The sequence below is a fragment of the Motacilla alba genome, chromosome 3 (genome assembly GCF_015832195.1).
Source record: "Motacilla alba alba isolate MOTALB_02 chromosome 3, Motacilla_alba_V1.0_pri, whole genome shotgun sequence".
Lineage (NCBI taxonomy): Eukaryota > Metazoa > Chordata > Aves > Passeriformes > Motacillidae > Motacilla > Motacilla alba.
In genome coordinates, this window is record NC_052018.1 from 48,802,497 (window position 1) to 48,818,629 (window position 16,133).

Sequence of the window (16,133 nt, forward strand, 5' to 3'; positions counted from 1 at the left end):
CTAAAGTCGGCACTTTCCCAAACTGTATGTGACAGGAACCCTCTGACCTTATGTGTGCCTGCAGAATTGCAGGGGGATTGCTCTGAGTAAGATGAGCAAAAGCTGTTTCTTAGAGAAGCAGTTCTCTCTTCCATGGCGTTTCGGTGGTGCTGTGTGTGGTATAAGTTACTGCAGAAGGTGGATTCAGAAGTAGCTAGCCTCCTGAAGGATTTCTACGTTTCAGGATGGAAGATGCAGTTTTGTAGCTTTGTAAGGTGCTTAACTTAGTAATTGATGGTTTTGATGGGATTCCCCTTCCCATCTCCAATTACAGATGCATTTTCATCGCAAGTATTTTATATGCATGTAATTATGTAGGTATTAATAAACCACAGCTCAGAACAAAAGAAAGGATTTTTTCTTATAGCTAAGTAAAAGATATTCACCCAATTTCTGACTCTAATTACTGTAAACTAATAGAATTAGGTGTTACATATGATTCAGCTAATAGCTGAACACTGGTCTTCTCATCAGACTTTTTTAATCTGAAAATGCAATATCTTATTCATCAGTTTAGGTGGGATCTTGATATGAATGGGTGCAAAAGGATGAGACAGTACAGTTAGCATCAGCTGGCTGGCAGAAGAGAGACTGCCACTTACACAAAACCATAGGCATGCCATTTTTCCTTTCTTAGCCTGTTTTTCCAAATTTCAATGGAGGCAGTGATAATTTCTTTCTTTTTAAAGTACTCTGAGTTTCCTAACAATTGCTGACAGGTGAGCAGCACAGTGAGGAGCTTTGGATTACTCAGGGCAGCAGAGCCAAAGCAAGTCTTCACATACACAGAAATCTCCCCAGGCAAAAAAATCCCATTGAAGATGAGTAATCTCAATTTATTTTAGACTGGAATGATTATGGTCTGAATTTCATTCCACAATTTATAAGACAGTTCCTGATAAGCAAATCAGGCAGAAAAGGTGAAGCAATTTTCCATTCAGCATCTATATGTGATACCGTATTATTAAAGCTAACAGGTATGGTTCCTAGCATTGTTTTCCTGTACTTAAGGGAAAAAGTACCAGCAAGATTTGATATGAAGCTAGGTTGACTTGAGCAGAAATGAATCATTTACAGAACATGTAATCCTCCCACTGCTGTTTGCCTTCTGTTCATGCCAAAGTGTGACTACTGTCAAAGTCACACAACAGCTTCTTTCTGCCTGCTGTTGGAGAAAGTAACAGGGCATATGTTGCCACACAAAGAAATCACTGCCAGAGCAAAGTGACTGTATGAAATGAGCAGTATTAAAAGCATCACTTTGATCATCATGATGGCAACATACCATTCTGTAAGAGAAATTCTGACCAGTATAACACAGATTAAAGTATAAAGATTATTTTCTATTTCGTTTTTATGGAATAACAGTGCCAGAGGGTGGGACCTTCCTTCCTTCCTTCCTTCCTTCCTTCCTTCCTTCCTTCCTTCCTTCCTTCCTTCCTTCCTTCCTTCCTTCCTTCCTTCCTTCCTTCCTTCCTTCCTTCCTTCCTTCCTTCCTTCCTTCCTTCCTTCCTTCCTTCCTTCCTTCCTTCCTTCCTTCCTTCCTTCCTTCCTTCCTTCCTTCCTTCCTTCCTTCCTTCCTTCCTTCCTTCCTTCCTTCCTTCCTTCCTTCCGCCACTTCCGCCACTTCCGCCACTTCCTTCCGCCACTTCCTTCCGCCACTTCCTTCCGCCACTTCCTTCCTTCCGCCACTTCCTTCCTTCCTTCCTTCCTTCCTTCCTTCCTTCCTTCCTTCCTTCCTTCCTTCCTTCCTTCCTTCCTTCCTTCCTTCCTTCCTTCCTTCCTTCCTTCCTTCCTTCCTTCCTTCCTTCCTTCCTTCCTTCCTTCCTTCCTTCCTTCCTTCCTTCCTTCCTTCCTTCCTTCCTTCCTTCCTTCCTTCCTTCCTTCCTTCCGCCACTTCCTTCCTTCCGCCACTTCCTTCCTTCCGCCACTTCCTTCCTTCCGCCACTTCCTTCCTTCCTTCCTTCCTTCCGCCACTTCCTTCCGCCACTTCCTTCCGCCACTTCCTTCCGCCACTTCCTTCCTTCCTTCCTTCCGCCACTTCCTTCCTTCCGCCACTTCCTTCCTTCCTTCCGCCACTTCCTTCCTTCCTTCCTTCCTTCCTTCCTTCCTTCCTTCCTTCCTTCCTTCCTTCCTTCCTTCCTTCCTTCCTTCCTTCCTTCCTTCCTTCCTTCCTTCCTTCCTTCCTTCCTTCCTTCCTTCCTTCCTTCCTTCCTTCCTTCCTTCCTTCCTGCCTGCCTTCCTTCCTGCCTTCCTGCCTTCCTGCCTTCCTTCCTGCCTCCCTCCCTCCCTCCTTTCCTCACCGGTATAGTTACAGAACAACTTGGCACCTTTAATACTAGAATATGGAGTAATTTATGTACCATCAGGGCCCGCCCAAGCTGTAAGCAGTTTGCTTCATGTGACATTGACAGACAACATTCTATGATTGCACTGGAAGGAGTGAAGGCTGCTGTTTTACCAAGTTAGGTCACACAGCAGGGAGATTGTTTGAATCAGGCAGCTTGATTCACTCTGCCACATCAGCCTGAGTTAAGGAGTCCTTGAACTCTCAAGGATATTCAGTTCTTCTCTCCTGTTGGCAGAAAGCAAGTGAGCATACATAACAGTATTTTACTGTTCTTTTTCAGGCAAGCAAGCAAAATGGGAGGTCTTTAAAGAAGAGAGCTCAGGACTTCCTTCTGAAATGGAGCTTTTTCGGTGCTCGAGTCATGCATAACCTAACTCTAAACAACGCATCAAGTTTTGGTACCTGAGCTTTATAAAAACACTCATATTTTGTACATATATTTTTAGCACTTACCAGCTTTCCACTGTTTCCTGTGCTGAGGAACCCATCCAAATCTAAAAATTCTTTGATCAAAGCCACAAATACTGTTTGATGTATTTTTCAAACTAATATTTCAGAAATATTTTTCAAACTAGTATTTATTGCTAGTAAATGCTAGCAATATTTTTTTTGCTAGGAACCTGTGTCACAGGGTTGTTTGTAAATGGTATTTTTCTTTTGCCTTGCTGTTTTGATACTGCTTTGATAATTAAGTGCTAGAAACTTTGTTTGTCTTAATATGGCAGTAACTGCATATCTCAGTATAAGAGACAAAATATTTAAATTATTGTTTTTACCTGTGGATCGTATGGTAAAAAAAATACTGTTGTATATAAGTTCTTGTGCATGATATGTTTTAATAAAAGCAAAAGAAATTTGGTAGTCACCACACACTTAATTCTGCAATCAGCAGATGATCGATTTAATAGTTTATGGCTCTTAAAAATTAAGGGTCACATGTGCATCTTTAGGAATGTTTACACTTTTGGGAACACTCAGAAAGAACCTTATATAAGAGACAAGATGGCAGAACAAGTGAAACAAACTCTAGTATGTATTGTCATATGTTTAGTCATAGGTACATTGTTATCTAAAATTCACAGGGTATTTGAAATGACTGTAGGGACACATACATTTTTTAATGTGATATATCCTTGAAATAAGGTCAAAGACTTTACCAGTTATTGTCTGGTTATTTAGCACAAGGCAAACAGAAATAGAGCAGAGGCATTCTAGCAGACTTCAGCCTTATCTAGTTCTAGTGTGTGCTCTCCTCAAGTATAAAGCATGTCTCACTTTCATCAGTATTTTTCTTTGATGTAATTAGTGGTCAAATAGCCTACAGGACAGTAAACAATTGAGCTAGGTGGGCCAGTGCAAAGAGAGATTAGAGCTAGAAGTTAGGCACTATTCCTTGTTGGTCTTGCCAGGTCATTTAAAGTCCACAATTATTTGTTTGTTTCACTGGCTTCTTGTGGAGTGGTGAGAGATGGTCACAAAGATAACTCAGCTACTCTCTCTCTTTCTCCTCCAAAAGGTTCTTTTCATTTGATCCGCATGTTACTAGATGAGTACATCCTGCTTGCCATGGAGACACAGTTCAATAATGACAAAGAACAAGAACTCCAGAATCTACTGGACAAATACATGAAGAATTTAGGTAACTAGAGCTTGCTTCTTTTGCATGTACTCCGGTATGTTTAGAAATTCATGTATTTGTTTTTTTGAAGCAGAAGGAAGTTTATTGTGTTCTGCTGAAGGTGTGGTTATGTGCAACATTGTCAAATTCACCTGAAAAGTTTGTGACCATTCACTCAGCAATTCATTCCCATCTTCCTACCACAGTTCACTCAATACCATTTTGTTGGAATGTCAATACTAAGGATCACTGAAATTATCTTGCATGCATCAAAGACTTGTAGGTACATCTGAAGGGCTGTGAACTGAAGTGTGAAAAGAGGTAGCAGAAAGGGCAGGAATTCCTAATCCAGTTTTTCCCAAAGCTTAAATATGTAATTACAACTTGAACCAGGAGTCTGTTAAATGTTGCCAGAGAGCAAATAGCCCTTCAACGTTGGAGCACAAGTTTGGAGCCCTATTTACCATGTGGTTGAAGTATTACTCTATGGAAGAGAAATACAATTATTTGAAAACAGTATCCTTAACATTTTCCATCTACCAGGCTTCTTCAAAGTTAGACAGTTTGAAATTATATGTGTCAGGTCCTTTGCTATAAAAAGAATGAAGATTAATTTGAATCAAGTTCTGGTCCAAGGTAATCATTAAAAATCCAGTGAAACTTCAGAAACTTGCAGAATTATTTTTTATTAGCATTAGCACTGGCAGTCAGTCCTTAACTTTTTGGTTGTTGTTACTCTAAATCTGCACTTCGCTACAGGAAACATGCATAGGATTTGTCTGACAGTAAGTGCTGCACTTCTTTCAGTTCAGCCTCCAGAAGAAAAACTTGGCCTGTGTGACAGTTGCCTTGTCCTTGTGTGTTTAGGTGAAGTACTTGAAACCATAAGGTAAAATCAGGGTTTCCTCTAAAGAACAGCAAAACTGACTTTATCAACAGTCCGCAAAAAGCTGAAGAACTCTTGAATATAACAAATGCTTTTCTCTAGATTTCAATATGAAAAGAGAGTTCAGGCATTCTAAAGTTCCCATGTTAATTCTTTAGGATGAATTGCTGATCCTGATTCACTCTTAATGCACTTTACTTGACTTCATTGTTGACATTTACTTCAAGGGAGTAAATCTGATTCATACTTTCAATATGATGGCTTCAGTAAGGAGCTGAAACTGTGTGATGTAGATTTGTGGTCAGGGAAAATGATACAAACAGAACTTATGTGCACTGATGGTACACAACAGCCAACAAGTGTTTCATTTACCCTTCCAGATGCAAGCAAAGCCACCTTCACTGCATCACCAAGCTCTTGCTTCTTAGCAAATCGCAACAAAGCTGCTCCTCTGCCCAGTGACACTTCAGTCAAAAACGAGTGCCTAGGAGAGCAAACCTACGTGTCCTTGTCAGCTGGCCAGCCCAGCAGTGCACCTTCTGGTCTGAACCCCTTTACCACAGGAGATGGGGAGAGTATGCAGCTGACAGGTGTGTATCAACTCTTCCAGCTTCTCCTTCCCCAACTTGCTTGTTAATCTTTCAGTTTGTGGTAACATGTTGCTGTAGGAGGAATGGTGATCATATGCATTTATGAAGATCTCCAGTAAACAACATTTCATGAGCTCACCTTCTGTGGTGATTTACAGAAGTCAGCAATTGTAATTACCCTGCCTGTAATAGTTCCTCTTGGAAAAATGGTAAAACTATCTTAGAACTCTTGACTTGGTGAGGTTCTTGTGACTAGAGAATGAACAGTAAACCTGGAACATATAAGGAATGTAACTGTTGGGAATTCCCACTGAATGTGACACCTCAAAGCTGGAGAATGAAAGGGAGAAATTTTATACCCTGAAGCCATGAAATAAAAGCTGTGAATTATATAGGTGGGGACCAGTGCATATCTTCTGTAAAGGTTTCAAATGATAATCTGCACTTCATTAGAGGGTTTGTGTCTTAACAGCAGTACTGAGGTATGGACGCTAATCACGGTTAATGTTTATTTATTCCAGATCAAATGGAGCTGTCACAAAGCACTGGTCACCTCATGACTCCACCCATTTCACCAGCCATGGTCAGCCGAGGAAGTGTTATCAACCAGGGGCCAATGGCTGTGAGACCTCCCAGTGTAGGTCCCATGTTATCAACACATTCACAGTGCTCTTCCTACTCAGAACCCCTTTATCAGACTTTGTCACAGACTAATCAGAATTACTATGGAAACAATTCCAATTACCAGGCTATGTTCAGGACACAGGCCCATTCCACTTCAGGAGTTTACGACCACAGAGCAGAGCCCAGCCGATTCAATGCCTTGAGTGAACAGCAGTTCTCCAGAGACTACTTCAGCAACAGTTGTGCTGTGTCTCCCTACAATGCCAGATCCCCTTCCAGCTATGGTCCCTCCAGCATGTCTCAGGACACACACAATGTGCAGTTTCTGAATAGTGGGAGTTTCAATTTCTTGAACAATTCAGTATCTACATGTCCAGGAGCAGCTTATCCTGCTAATGCTTCCAACGGTATTAATACATATTTTCTTCTTCCTTTTGTTTCTCTTTCATTGCTGGAGTAAAACACTTCTTCTCTGCCTTTTTTTCTATGAAAGATGTGTTTCAGCTTTTGTTTATATATTCCTGTTTTCCACTTCTCTGATAACACACAGAGATTGTAAAGCAGCTTAATAAGCTACTTAAGGGTTTATTTTCCTCTGATGAATCCTCAGTTGACCTCAAATGCATCTGCTGCCCCATGTTAATCTGCCTTTGGTATCATCACCGTATTTTGCACAAAGGAAGCAAAACCAGGATGATCTTACGGTTTAACAATCTCTTGAAAAGACCTCAAAACATTTGCTGTGAAACAGAGCAGGCACAAGATAGCTTACTTCAGGGATCAGCATAATGGACCATTCGAGTTGCAGGGTGGAAAGAAGTATAAAAATGTGCACTAGCAATAGTTTGGGACTTTGTCCCTCTCATTTCTCATACTTCAAATGTAAAATTACTGCTTCAGAGGTATAGTCAGCAAAACATCTCCCTCTTCTGGAGGAAAGGCACAGTGGAAATGTTATTTTTATACGGATTTGTCTCTGCAGTGAGTACATATTACCCTGCAGATTTTCTTTCCATGTATGCTTTCCTTTGTCCTAAGCTTCAGAAGGAAGCACTGAACTGTGCATAGGACTCCCTGTGGTGTCTCTTAAGGCCAGTGATTGCAGGCTATGTTTGATTCTGAACTTAGGAGGAAAGAAACTGAAGGCATGACTGAACCCTTACCATGACAAGGGTGGTGACCCTTGTCACTACCTCTCTTTTGGGTCATACACTACCCAGTAGTTTCATTCATCTTCTTTTTTTTAATCTTCAATTAGGATATTATGGAAACAGCATAAATTATTCAGAATCTCACAGACTTGGAACAATGGTGGACCAACACGTTTCTGTAATCAGCAGTGTCAGCAGCATTCGGCCACTGCCATCCTACAGTGATGTACATGATCCACTGAATATCTTGGATGACAGCAGAAGAAAACAAACAGGCTCATACTACTCAGAGTCCTCACCTTCAATTGTCTGCCGGACCCCTATGCGTAAGTACAGCCAGCAACTGAGAAGCAGCTGTGAAGTTTTGCGTATCCTATCAAATGCTGAGTATTAAATTGAAGCTCACATACACAATATGTGAAATGCAGCACAGAGATGAAACAGCTTGGTACTTAGGATGTGTTTTCCTTAAAACTGAGTTTAATAAATTTGCTTCCATTAGGAGGTCTGTAATCCATTGTCCAGGAGCAGTGGAATGATTGGCCTGGGTTGCATAAAAACATGTATTAGGAAGCACTTTCTGATTATTAAGTAAACTAATAGTAGACTGGGCTTTTCTAGGGTCTCTTGGATATTCTCACTGTCAAACAGATCAAATGAATCCTGGGTTAGGAGTGTCTTAGTACATACTTCCTGTGCTCTGGTCCTCCTTTCTATGCTTCAACAACTGTGTAATAGGCAAAGCTCCCACTAACAGTGAATTTTAGGCAGAAATACCCAATCCCGAAGGGTTTCTTTTGGTATATGCCTTATACAAATAGCAGCCGACTTTGGTCTCACATTCTAAAAAGGGTTGCATGGAAGATGTAAATTAGGGCACTTTATTTCTACACAAGATTACATCTTCCTACTGCTTTTCTGTTAATCTTGCACAGAAGATCAGACATTTCTGTCCTTTGGATGATGTGCCTGGTAGATAGGCGTTTCCATCAAATGAAACTGGATTGTGATTTCTGTTAAATTCAATACATTGAAAACTTGCAGTGATAGTAATCTTTTTTCCCCACAGCTTCAAACTTGCAAACCACATCTTCTTCACAGTGTATGTATGGAACATCTGGTCAGTTCCCTTCCCAGGAAAATCTGGAGGTCCGTGCCCCACCAAGCAGAGATATGGTACCATCTTTACCACCAATCAACACTGTCTTCATGGGAGCAGCTGCTGGAGGAACCTAACTGAGAGAGACATGTCTGTGCCCTGCTTACTTTCCAATCCCAGACATTAAGACTATGATGATAATCCCCTTCCGAGTTGGTGGAAGATAAAAGTAGTACGTATAGGTGTAGAAGAAGCCATTTTAGCAATGTTATCAGCCCTCCACACACAAAAATAGCTATATTTAGATTGGGTCTTGCTTATGAATCTCTCAGGATTGTTCTCACCATTACAGCTTTTCAGTCAGAAAGTCAGGGTAAGCCGAAAGAGACAGGGATTCTTGCACGCAAGAATAAGTTGTAAAGAAATTATTACATCTATTCCTAATTTATTAAAAATGCTATTTTAGTCTTTCACTTATATCTTTTTATATATATATAATGTTTATTTAATGCCTGTGTTGCTCATTATTTATTAGGACCACAGAGTAACTGTTTACTTTCTCATATTTGACAGATTGTCAAATGTATGTATCCTACCTCCTATGGAAATGTTTACAAGGTCAGTTTTTACTGTTTTAAATGAAACTAAGCCAAACTCTAAAGTTTTTTACTGTTGTGTTCTGGAAAGTAAATTTCAAATGTTTAGTGCCTACTTGTGTAAGTGAAAGTCCTCAGGAAATAAATAAAACATATTATGGAGATTTTATTTCTCTTCCTCTTAAAATAAAACCAACAAAACATGTAAATATTGTAAGCTAACTAACTACAGTAGCCTGCTGCTGTAGCTGGATAACTAAAGGAAATCAAACTATGCCACTAAATGTCATGGGATTTCAGAATTACCTGTGGTATGAACCCAAAGTTTTTTTCTGACGGAAATCCATAAAAATGCGTATATCAGCTTTCACTGGTTTAGGGCAACTGTGCAAACTAAGACTGAAAGTAATAAAGATTATGAAAAAATTTTGCAACCCGCAACCCTTCAATAGCTATTTTAATTTTTAAAAGTGTTTTACAGATGCCATGATAATCTGTGCACAAACACACATTTATTTATGTTTCTGGAGAAGCCAAGAATATTCACTAGTGGTGTTAGAGAGGACAGAGAAGAGAACACAGAAAACATACTTTTTGCTATGCATTCATGAAATAGCAGGTGCTATTTTATAATCAGATTATCCCAATACCAGATTCAGGTTTGGATTTAAATCCCCTCCCATTCAGTACATTAAATATATGCTGAATATTGTGGAATTGAAGAAAAGTGCATTTTTGGTGGAGAAAATATCCTGGATGATCATCATCCTGGATGATACCAGGATGAAGCTTGTCTTTCTAATTCTGTAAAACTTCCTTCAGTATCTCTGTATCATGAGAAGTCTGCAGAAAAGCAATCAAAAACATTGACTGGACTAGGTTGTGAGTAATTCTGGATATGAAAGACTTTATGTAGAAAAAAGACACCATAGTTCAGTAATTGAGAAGTGGAAGACTTCAGCTCAATTGCTTGCTAATTCAAGAGGAAGACTTAGGCTGTGACCAAAAGTACCATAACGGTGCAAGAAAGCTTCGGTTTCTATACAAATTCCCAATGAGATGTAATGGTAACACAGATTGTTCAGTATTTATTGGACAAAGCTTTGTAGCAAATGAAGTAAATACTGCAAAAGAGTTCTTTCTTCATGACTGTTCAGGATGTATTTTGTCCTAAAACTAGTCCTCTAAAAGTCAGGTTCCCTCCCTATGTATGCAGGTCACCTCTATAGTCAGTGACAGGAGAGGAGATGCCTCCTGTTGCAAGGAGTTAAGATGGGGAGTACAAAGGTAAGAGATATGCCACTAGAGCAAGGGATATGTCACTATCCTGAGATCCTTGGCTCCCTCAGCTAACCAGTGATATGGCACAAATAATTAATTTATGGTCCAAACTTCCAGGTTGTTAAATGGACATGAGGGGAACATGTAGAATTTAGAGAAAGTAGGCAATCCCTAGCAGACAGGGTCTTAGTCCATTAGGCTCTACATAAAAAGACCTGTGTACATAATTTCTCATATGGGACATGGGACATATATGCACCATTTCCAGTAATTTTCTTGTTGATATGTGAACCATTTTGCACTGAGGTTTGTGGGGGTTTTTGGGTTTTTTCCTCTCTATAAATTACTGTGTCTGCACATCATCTGAGATAAGATATGATCATATGTCATTAAATGTGCAGATTCTCCAGAAGTCTGCAGAACACAAAGTTGTATGAAGTATCACACTATTGGAAATTGCAGTTCATTGTCAAGAGCAAAGAGCAATAAAAATACTCTAATATTCAAAAAGCCAGTTGAGAGAATTCTCTGATAGTGCTGCAGAACAAAACAAACCCATCATAATTGTAACTAGCAAAACCAAATGAGAATTTTCCATTTTATGACCCATTAGTTCAATCAAACACATGGTTTGATGAATTCATTATGTTTTGTCTGTATAAAATGAAATCGCTCATAGCTAATGTGAATAGTCCATGGGAAGATTTTTATCTTTTGTGTTGTAACAGCATTACAGTAAATTATATGAAGAATTAATGGGGTCGCTATTTGGTGGTTTTGTATTAATAAGTTCAGTTGCATTTCTGTAGATGCACAAATGCATTGGTTTTAGTATATACGTGCCTGGAAATCTCTGTTAAAATTGTACTTATTGAGTACAATCAGTGTCAAATGAATCTTGCCTAAAAGGAAAAACAAAGCCTTTTTTTTCTTTTTCTTTTTTTTTTGAGAAAGAAACATGAAAAATCCTTTTGAACTATTTTGTCAGTATCAATTACTCAGAATTAGTGCTAGGAAAGGCAGAAGAGGTTGGGTGAGCAAGTCAAATTTGCTTCCACTTCTAAAGTAAAAGTGTTTCTAATCCAAATTATATCAACCAAGATGAAGGAATATTGGAGAAGAACCAATTGTCTTGTGTGCCATGAGCCCATGCCCTCGTTGTGCAGAATTTGTGCTGGAAGAGGGATGCAGTTCTTTAAGCCTGGGAGTAATTAGGACCATGGGAATATTGCTCCAAACTCAAAATTAGCAAGAAAGTTGGCCTTTACCTTTAAATGTGTAGTGAAAGCACAGTGAAATAACTTGCAAAAGATGAACCTGTGTATTGTTTTGTCATGCCACGCACCAAATCACTGGTCAGAGCAGCATCCTGTCTCCATCTTGTATATTAGTGACTGTTGGTCACTGAGGGGGGGAGTCTTTGGTGCAGAGCCATTTAGCGGAACCTCATACCTGGTGCAGACTATTAGAAGGTCACAGATACACAGGAGTGGGAAGAACAGATGTTTTGTATGATGCAGCGCAGTATTTTTTCCCTCAGTATGGGGTCAGGACTGAGTGGGCTTTAGGCTTATGGAGCAATAAATAGTGCACTCTTAGAGCACTTGGAGAAAACCTGTAGAGATGTTATCAGTCTTCGAAAAGGAGATATTTGACACTACAGAATCAATACAGGTCATTATTGCCATACCTGTGGACAGAGGTGTACTGCTACAAGCTGGCCATCCCACACCACGACATTGCTAAAAGTAAAACTGGCCATCAAGCAAAACGTAAAAGGGTTGAGGCAATGCCTGCTAGTGATTAGATCAGCATAATTCAGGAGGCTAAACCTGCTTTTGAAAACTCAGGATAGATTAGAATTAGTTTTAGGTTCAATATGCTCCAGGTTATCGGTAACAGACTTTTGTATAAATAGTTGTGGACTATGGTTTAACCGAAATCACTAACCTAACTTAAAAGCTTGGATTAAATTCTATATTAGCCAAGGGATGTAGTCTGGGCAAGGATGGGCTGGTTGATATGGGCCTTAGGATTGTTGCAAATAAGAGCTGGTAAAGCTATGGTAAAATGTCTGTCTGAAACAGGTTGTAGGTTTAGTTTTTATGATGAACTCTGTTTTTAGGATTTGGGAATAGCTATGACTGGGTTTATGGGCTTGGATTCAGGCTACAGTGTTGCATGAGCCTTCATGATGCCTGAGCTTGGCTCGTGTCTTTTGTCATAAAGGTTTGCATGGTGTGTTTAACTTAATGTAGTTAATTCTTGAACATTTGATGCTTTCTTCCTACTGATGTACTCAGGATGTACTCAGGATGGAGCTTAAATCTGATTTATCTTTGGCATCAGGATTAACTTCAGAGGTTGGGTCAGCATGAATCTGAGACCGCAAAATAGTGTTGGATTTAGAAGTAGCCATCAAGCTTGACTTCATGCTCCAGCTCAGAGGGACCCTGCTCAAAGACCTCAAACTATACTTAGTTCTAGAAAAAAACAGAATGTAGACAGACCATTATATATTACTATTGTACTCAGATCTTTAATTATGATGGACTTAGGTAAAAGTGAGGTGTTTCTGCATGTTTAGCAGGAGCTGTTGAGCTTATACAAAGCTTACTGTCAGACCAGATGATCTAGTTATAATTCCTCAAGGTCTAGCCTTAAGACTAGACTTAGAACTGATTTGAAATTTACATTTGAAAATGAAAGAAGATTGGCCATTTAGGATAAAGCCAGATCTAGAAGAAAAAAGTGAGACTAATTTGGAGTTTTAGGTGATGGAGATCACATTATCAATCCTACTTCTGAGGCTGGCATTGTGAAATCTGAAGTTAAGGTTCAGGTCAACATGAAGCAATGAATCTGAACTAATTATGGATTTAAGACCTTCAAGGGTTTGTGCTTATTATTGACATTAATAAGAGTCTTTATAGACTTTATAGATAAAAGTTGAAGTAAAAGCTAGGACTAGGTCAGTATTTGTGTAATGAAGGATCAATGCATGTCTAAGTAGTCATTAGCTGAAACTTCTTTGATGGAAAGGAGATCCATCTTTCCCAGCCTAAGACAAGAATGATATCTTTAATGGAAGGACTGCAGGACCTGTAGCCTCAAGAGAGATTTTGCAACATTACTAATGGTTAGACCTCAAGTAATCAACACTACTGGGATGGTGAAAAGTCAGCAGAGCAGGAGATCTACCACAAACTATGCTGCTTCCATGGTCACCAGACATTTGCAGCAGCTACAAGTCTCAGCAGAATCCCCTCTTGCAAGGACCTGAGGCCTTATGCCAAAGAAGGCATAAGCAGGCAAAACAGGAGGAAAACAGGGCTGGGATCTGAAATATTATACCCATTGCAAAATGAGAGTGACATCAAATACCCTTTCTCTACATTTGGATTCTTTGCTATTTGCACAGTTTTTTTCCATTTAACAATGGCTGCATGTTACAATGCTGCACGGAGCAGTGGTTACACAACTGGGAACACGTAAAAGATTATATTAGCAACTGAACTAGGAAAATCTACTTCCCTTCCTTTTGGCTGAGTTGATTATTATCCATGATCAAATAAAGGACCACATGTTCCTACTGCCCTTGTGCCCTGGTTGCTGCAGTAAAAAGAGATATACAGTGAAATTTAGAGTACTATATGCTTTTTGATTTCTGTCAAGTTTTCCCATACAATTCAATTTTGAACAGACTTCACTGTTGAGCCACCTGTTTTGCATCAAAATACATAGAGATCACTCTAAGTTTAACTAAAATTACATGGTTTTGAAAGTCTCCATTGCAGTAAAGATACCAACTTTAGGTAATAGGCCTTCCTCTCTTTCTATTACGGTTTATAGCAAGCTTCATCTTCAAAGTATGATCAACCTTCAAACACTAGGCCACATGTATGTAATACTCTAGCAGCATCTTTCCCTTGTTTCTAAACGTTTTTTCCTATGTAGGTGTGCCATCCAATGACGGACCTACTGGGTCTGTGCTCCTCCACACCCAATCCACGGCAGCTGTGATGTTTCTGACAGTCCCCAGATTTTAGAGATCACATGGCCAATCTCCAGGCATGCTTCAGATGTGACCCAACTTCTGGCTCCTGAGAAAGAACTGATGAAACATTTTCAGTGCCCTGGATGTAACAGTACTCTTTCACTTCCACTTCTGAAACTACCAAAATATGTGTCATTGTATGATTGATAGTGTGGGCAATGTCTAAGGAATTTTTGAAGAGAATATAAAAAGTTTTCTATTACTAAATTTCTTTTAGAATTGAAAGGTGAGTTTCATTCTAAGTAAAAGCTATGTGGAAAATTCTTGGGAAATTAATTTTTAAAAGGGTGAAATATTGAGGATGAAACTGAAATGGGCCCAGTCCATTGTACGGGGGAGATAACATTTTGCTTAAATAAATAAATACTAACTATGCCTTAGATTAAGTTTGATATTGAGCTATTCCAGCTGATCATGGTTTTTGCTCATTTGGAAGAAAATCAGATCTCTGATCCTGCTCCAAAGTTTACATGTAGTGGAATGGTGCTATCAGAAGAAACTAAAAATGCATCTATATATCAGCTTGGTTTTCTCCTGTATTTGCAGAGTGATCTTTATCTTCTGACTGTACAGTCAATCCTTACAGTCATGCTCATGCTTCAGCCTTTAGCCAACTGTTCCCTTTGCAAAAAAATAGTGAAAAAAAACAATATTTTGTCCACTGCAGTGTTCACATCTACTGTAGATTATCAATGCTATCTCCATCCCTTCACAGTCTTTCGAGAGGAGCCTCCCTGATCTCCTGCTCCATCCGAAGAGCTGGGAATGAGATTCACGCTACTTCTGCCAGCAGTCAAGACATGATGTATCACTGCCCCTGAGGACAAAGATGCAAGCAAAACTATTTAGGCCTAAAACTTAGTCCCTTTCTCATCTATCTCCAGGCAAAATAGTTTTTGTCAGGTGGATGTTCCTAAGGAATGCCTTTGCTCAGCAAATCCCTTTTCTTAGCCCTTGCTACTCTAAGACATTCTTAGAATTGTGGGTCACATGATTTCCATGAGCCTCTCCATGTGGGACTCTTAGATGCCTCAGCTGAGACTGAGATGTCTGGTTGGCAACAGGTCATGTAATTGTCAAGAAGTTAGTACATGACAAGCTTTAAGCCCCTTCGTGGCTGGCTTTCCATGACCCTGGAAAGTCTCACTGGAGTCTGCAATGCCAGGGTGAGATGCTTTTTCACCAGCTTGGACTTCCTGGTGAGCCCCAGCCCCAGGCTGGCTGCAGCTCTGCAACAATGCAAATGTAAGAGCTAATTCTGACCTCCAGGAAATGCTGGTCACAGGCAGACCAGACTGAACTCGACATCACACAGCCTCTAGGATGAAACCAGATGTTTCAGAGAGTGTGCAGTGGAAAAGAGCTTTATAATCAACATCTGGCTATCTGCAGTATGTCCTTGTGGGTAAGCTGAGAGGAGAGCAGAGAGATAAGCTAACAAGTGCTTGGGCACTTTTGGGTGGCATTTGGAGTTCAGCTTTGTTATCACTGATGGATGCAGAGAGCTTTTGATACATATGAGGAATCCAGTCCTTTATCCTGTAAGTAATAGAAAATATCTTCTAAAAATATCCAGACATCTAATATATAGATATCTTGCTTCTGTAGCAAAACTTATCTATCTTTAAAGAACTTAATCTTCACCCTTGCAGTACTAAGCAGAAAAGCACACAAAAACACGTAAAGCCCCCCTGAGCCTGCTGGTCTCACGTTTGAAAATGCTATCCTCTGCTCTTTCATCTTCTTGACAATTCTAAAGGTAAGGCAAGGCTTCCACATCTGCATCCAGTTTCTCAAGTAAGCAAACAGTCTTTCTGAAGTATTGCACACTCAGCAGTTCCT

At 39.7% G+C, this 16,133-nt stretch overlaps 1 protein-coding gene across 1 annotated transcript in view; it reads left to right on the plus strand.

Moving 5' to 3' along the window:
• RFX6 (regulatory factor X6) overlaps positions 1-9,948 on the plus strand; it is a 35,227-nt gene extending 25,279 nt beyond the window's left edge. Inside the window, exons 14-19 of the mRNA XM_038134103.1 lie at positions 2,670-2,787; positions 3,906-4,028; positions 5,274-5,483; positions 6,005-6,514; positions 7,366-7,584; positions 8,328-9,948. Coding sequence (XP_037990031.1) covers positions 2,670-2,787; positions 3,906-4,028; positions 5,274-5,483; positions 6,005-6,514; positions 7,366-7,584; positions 8,328-8,494 — 1,347 coding nt within the window. The 3' untranslated portion in view covers positions 8,495-9,948. The remainder of the gene's footprint in view (positions 1-2,669; positions 2,788-3,905; positions 4,029-5,273; positions 5,484-6,004; positions 6,515-7,365; positions 7,585-8,327) is intronic.
• The last annotated feature ends 6,185 nt before the right edge of the window (positions 9,949-16,133 follow it).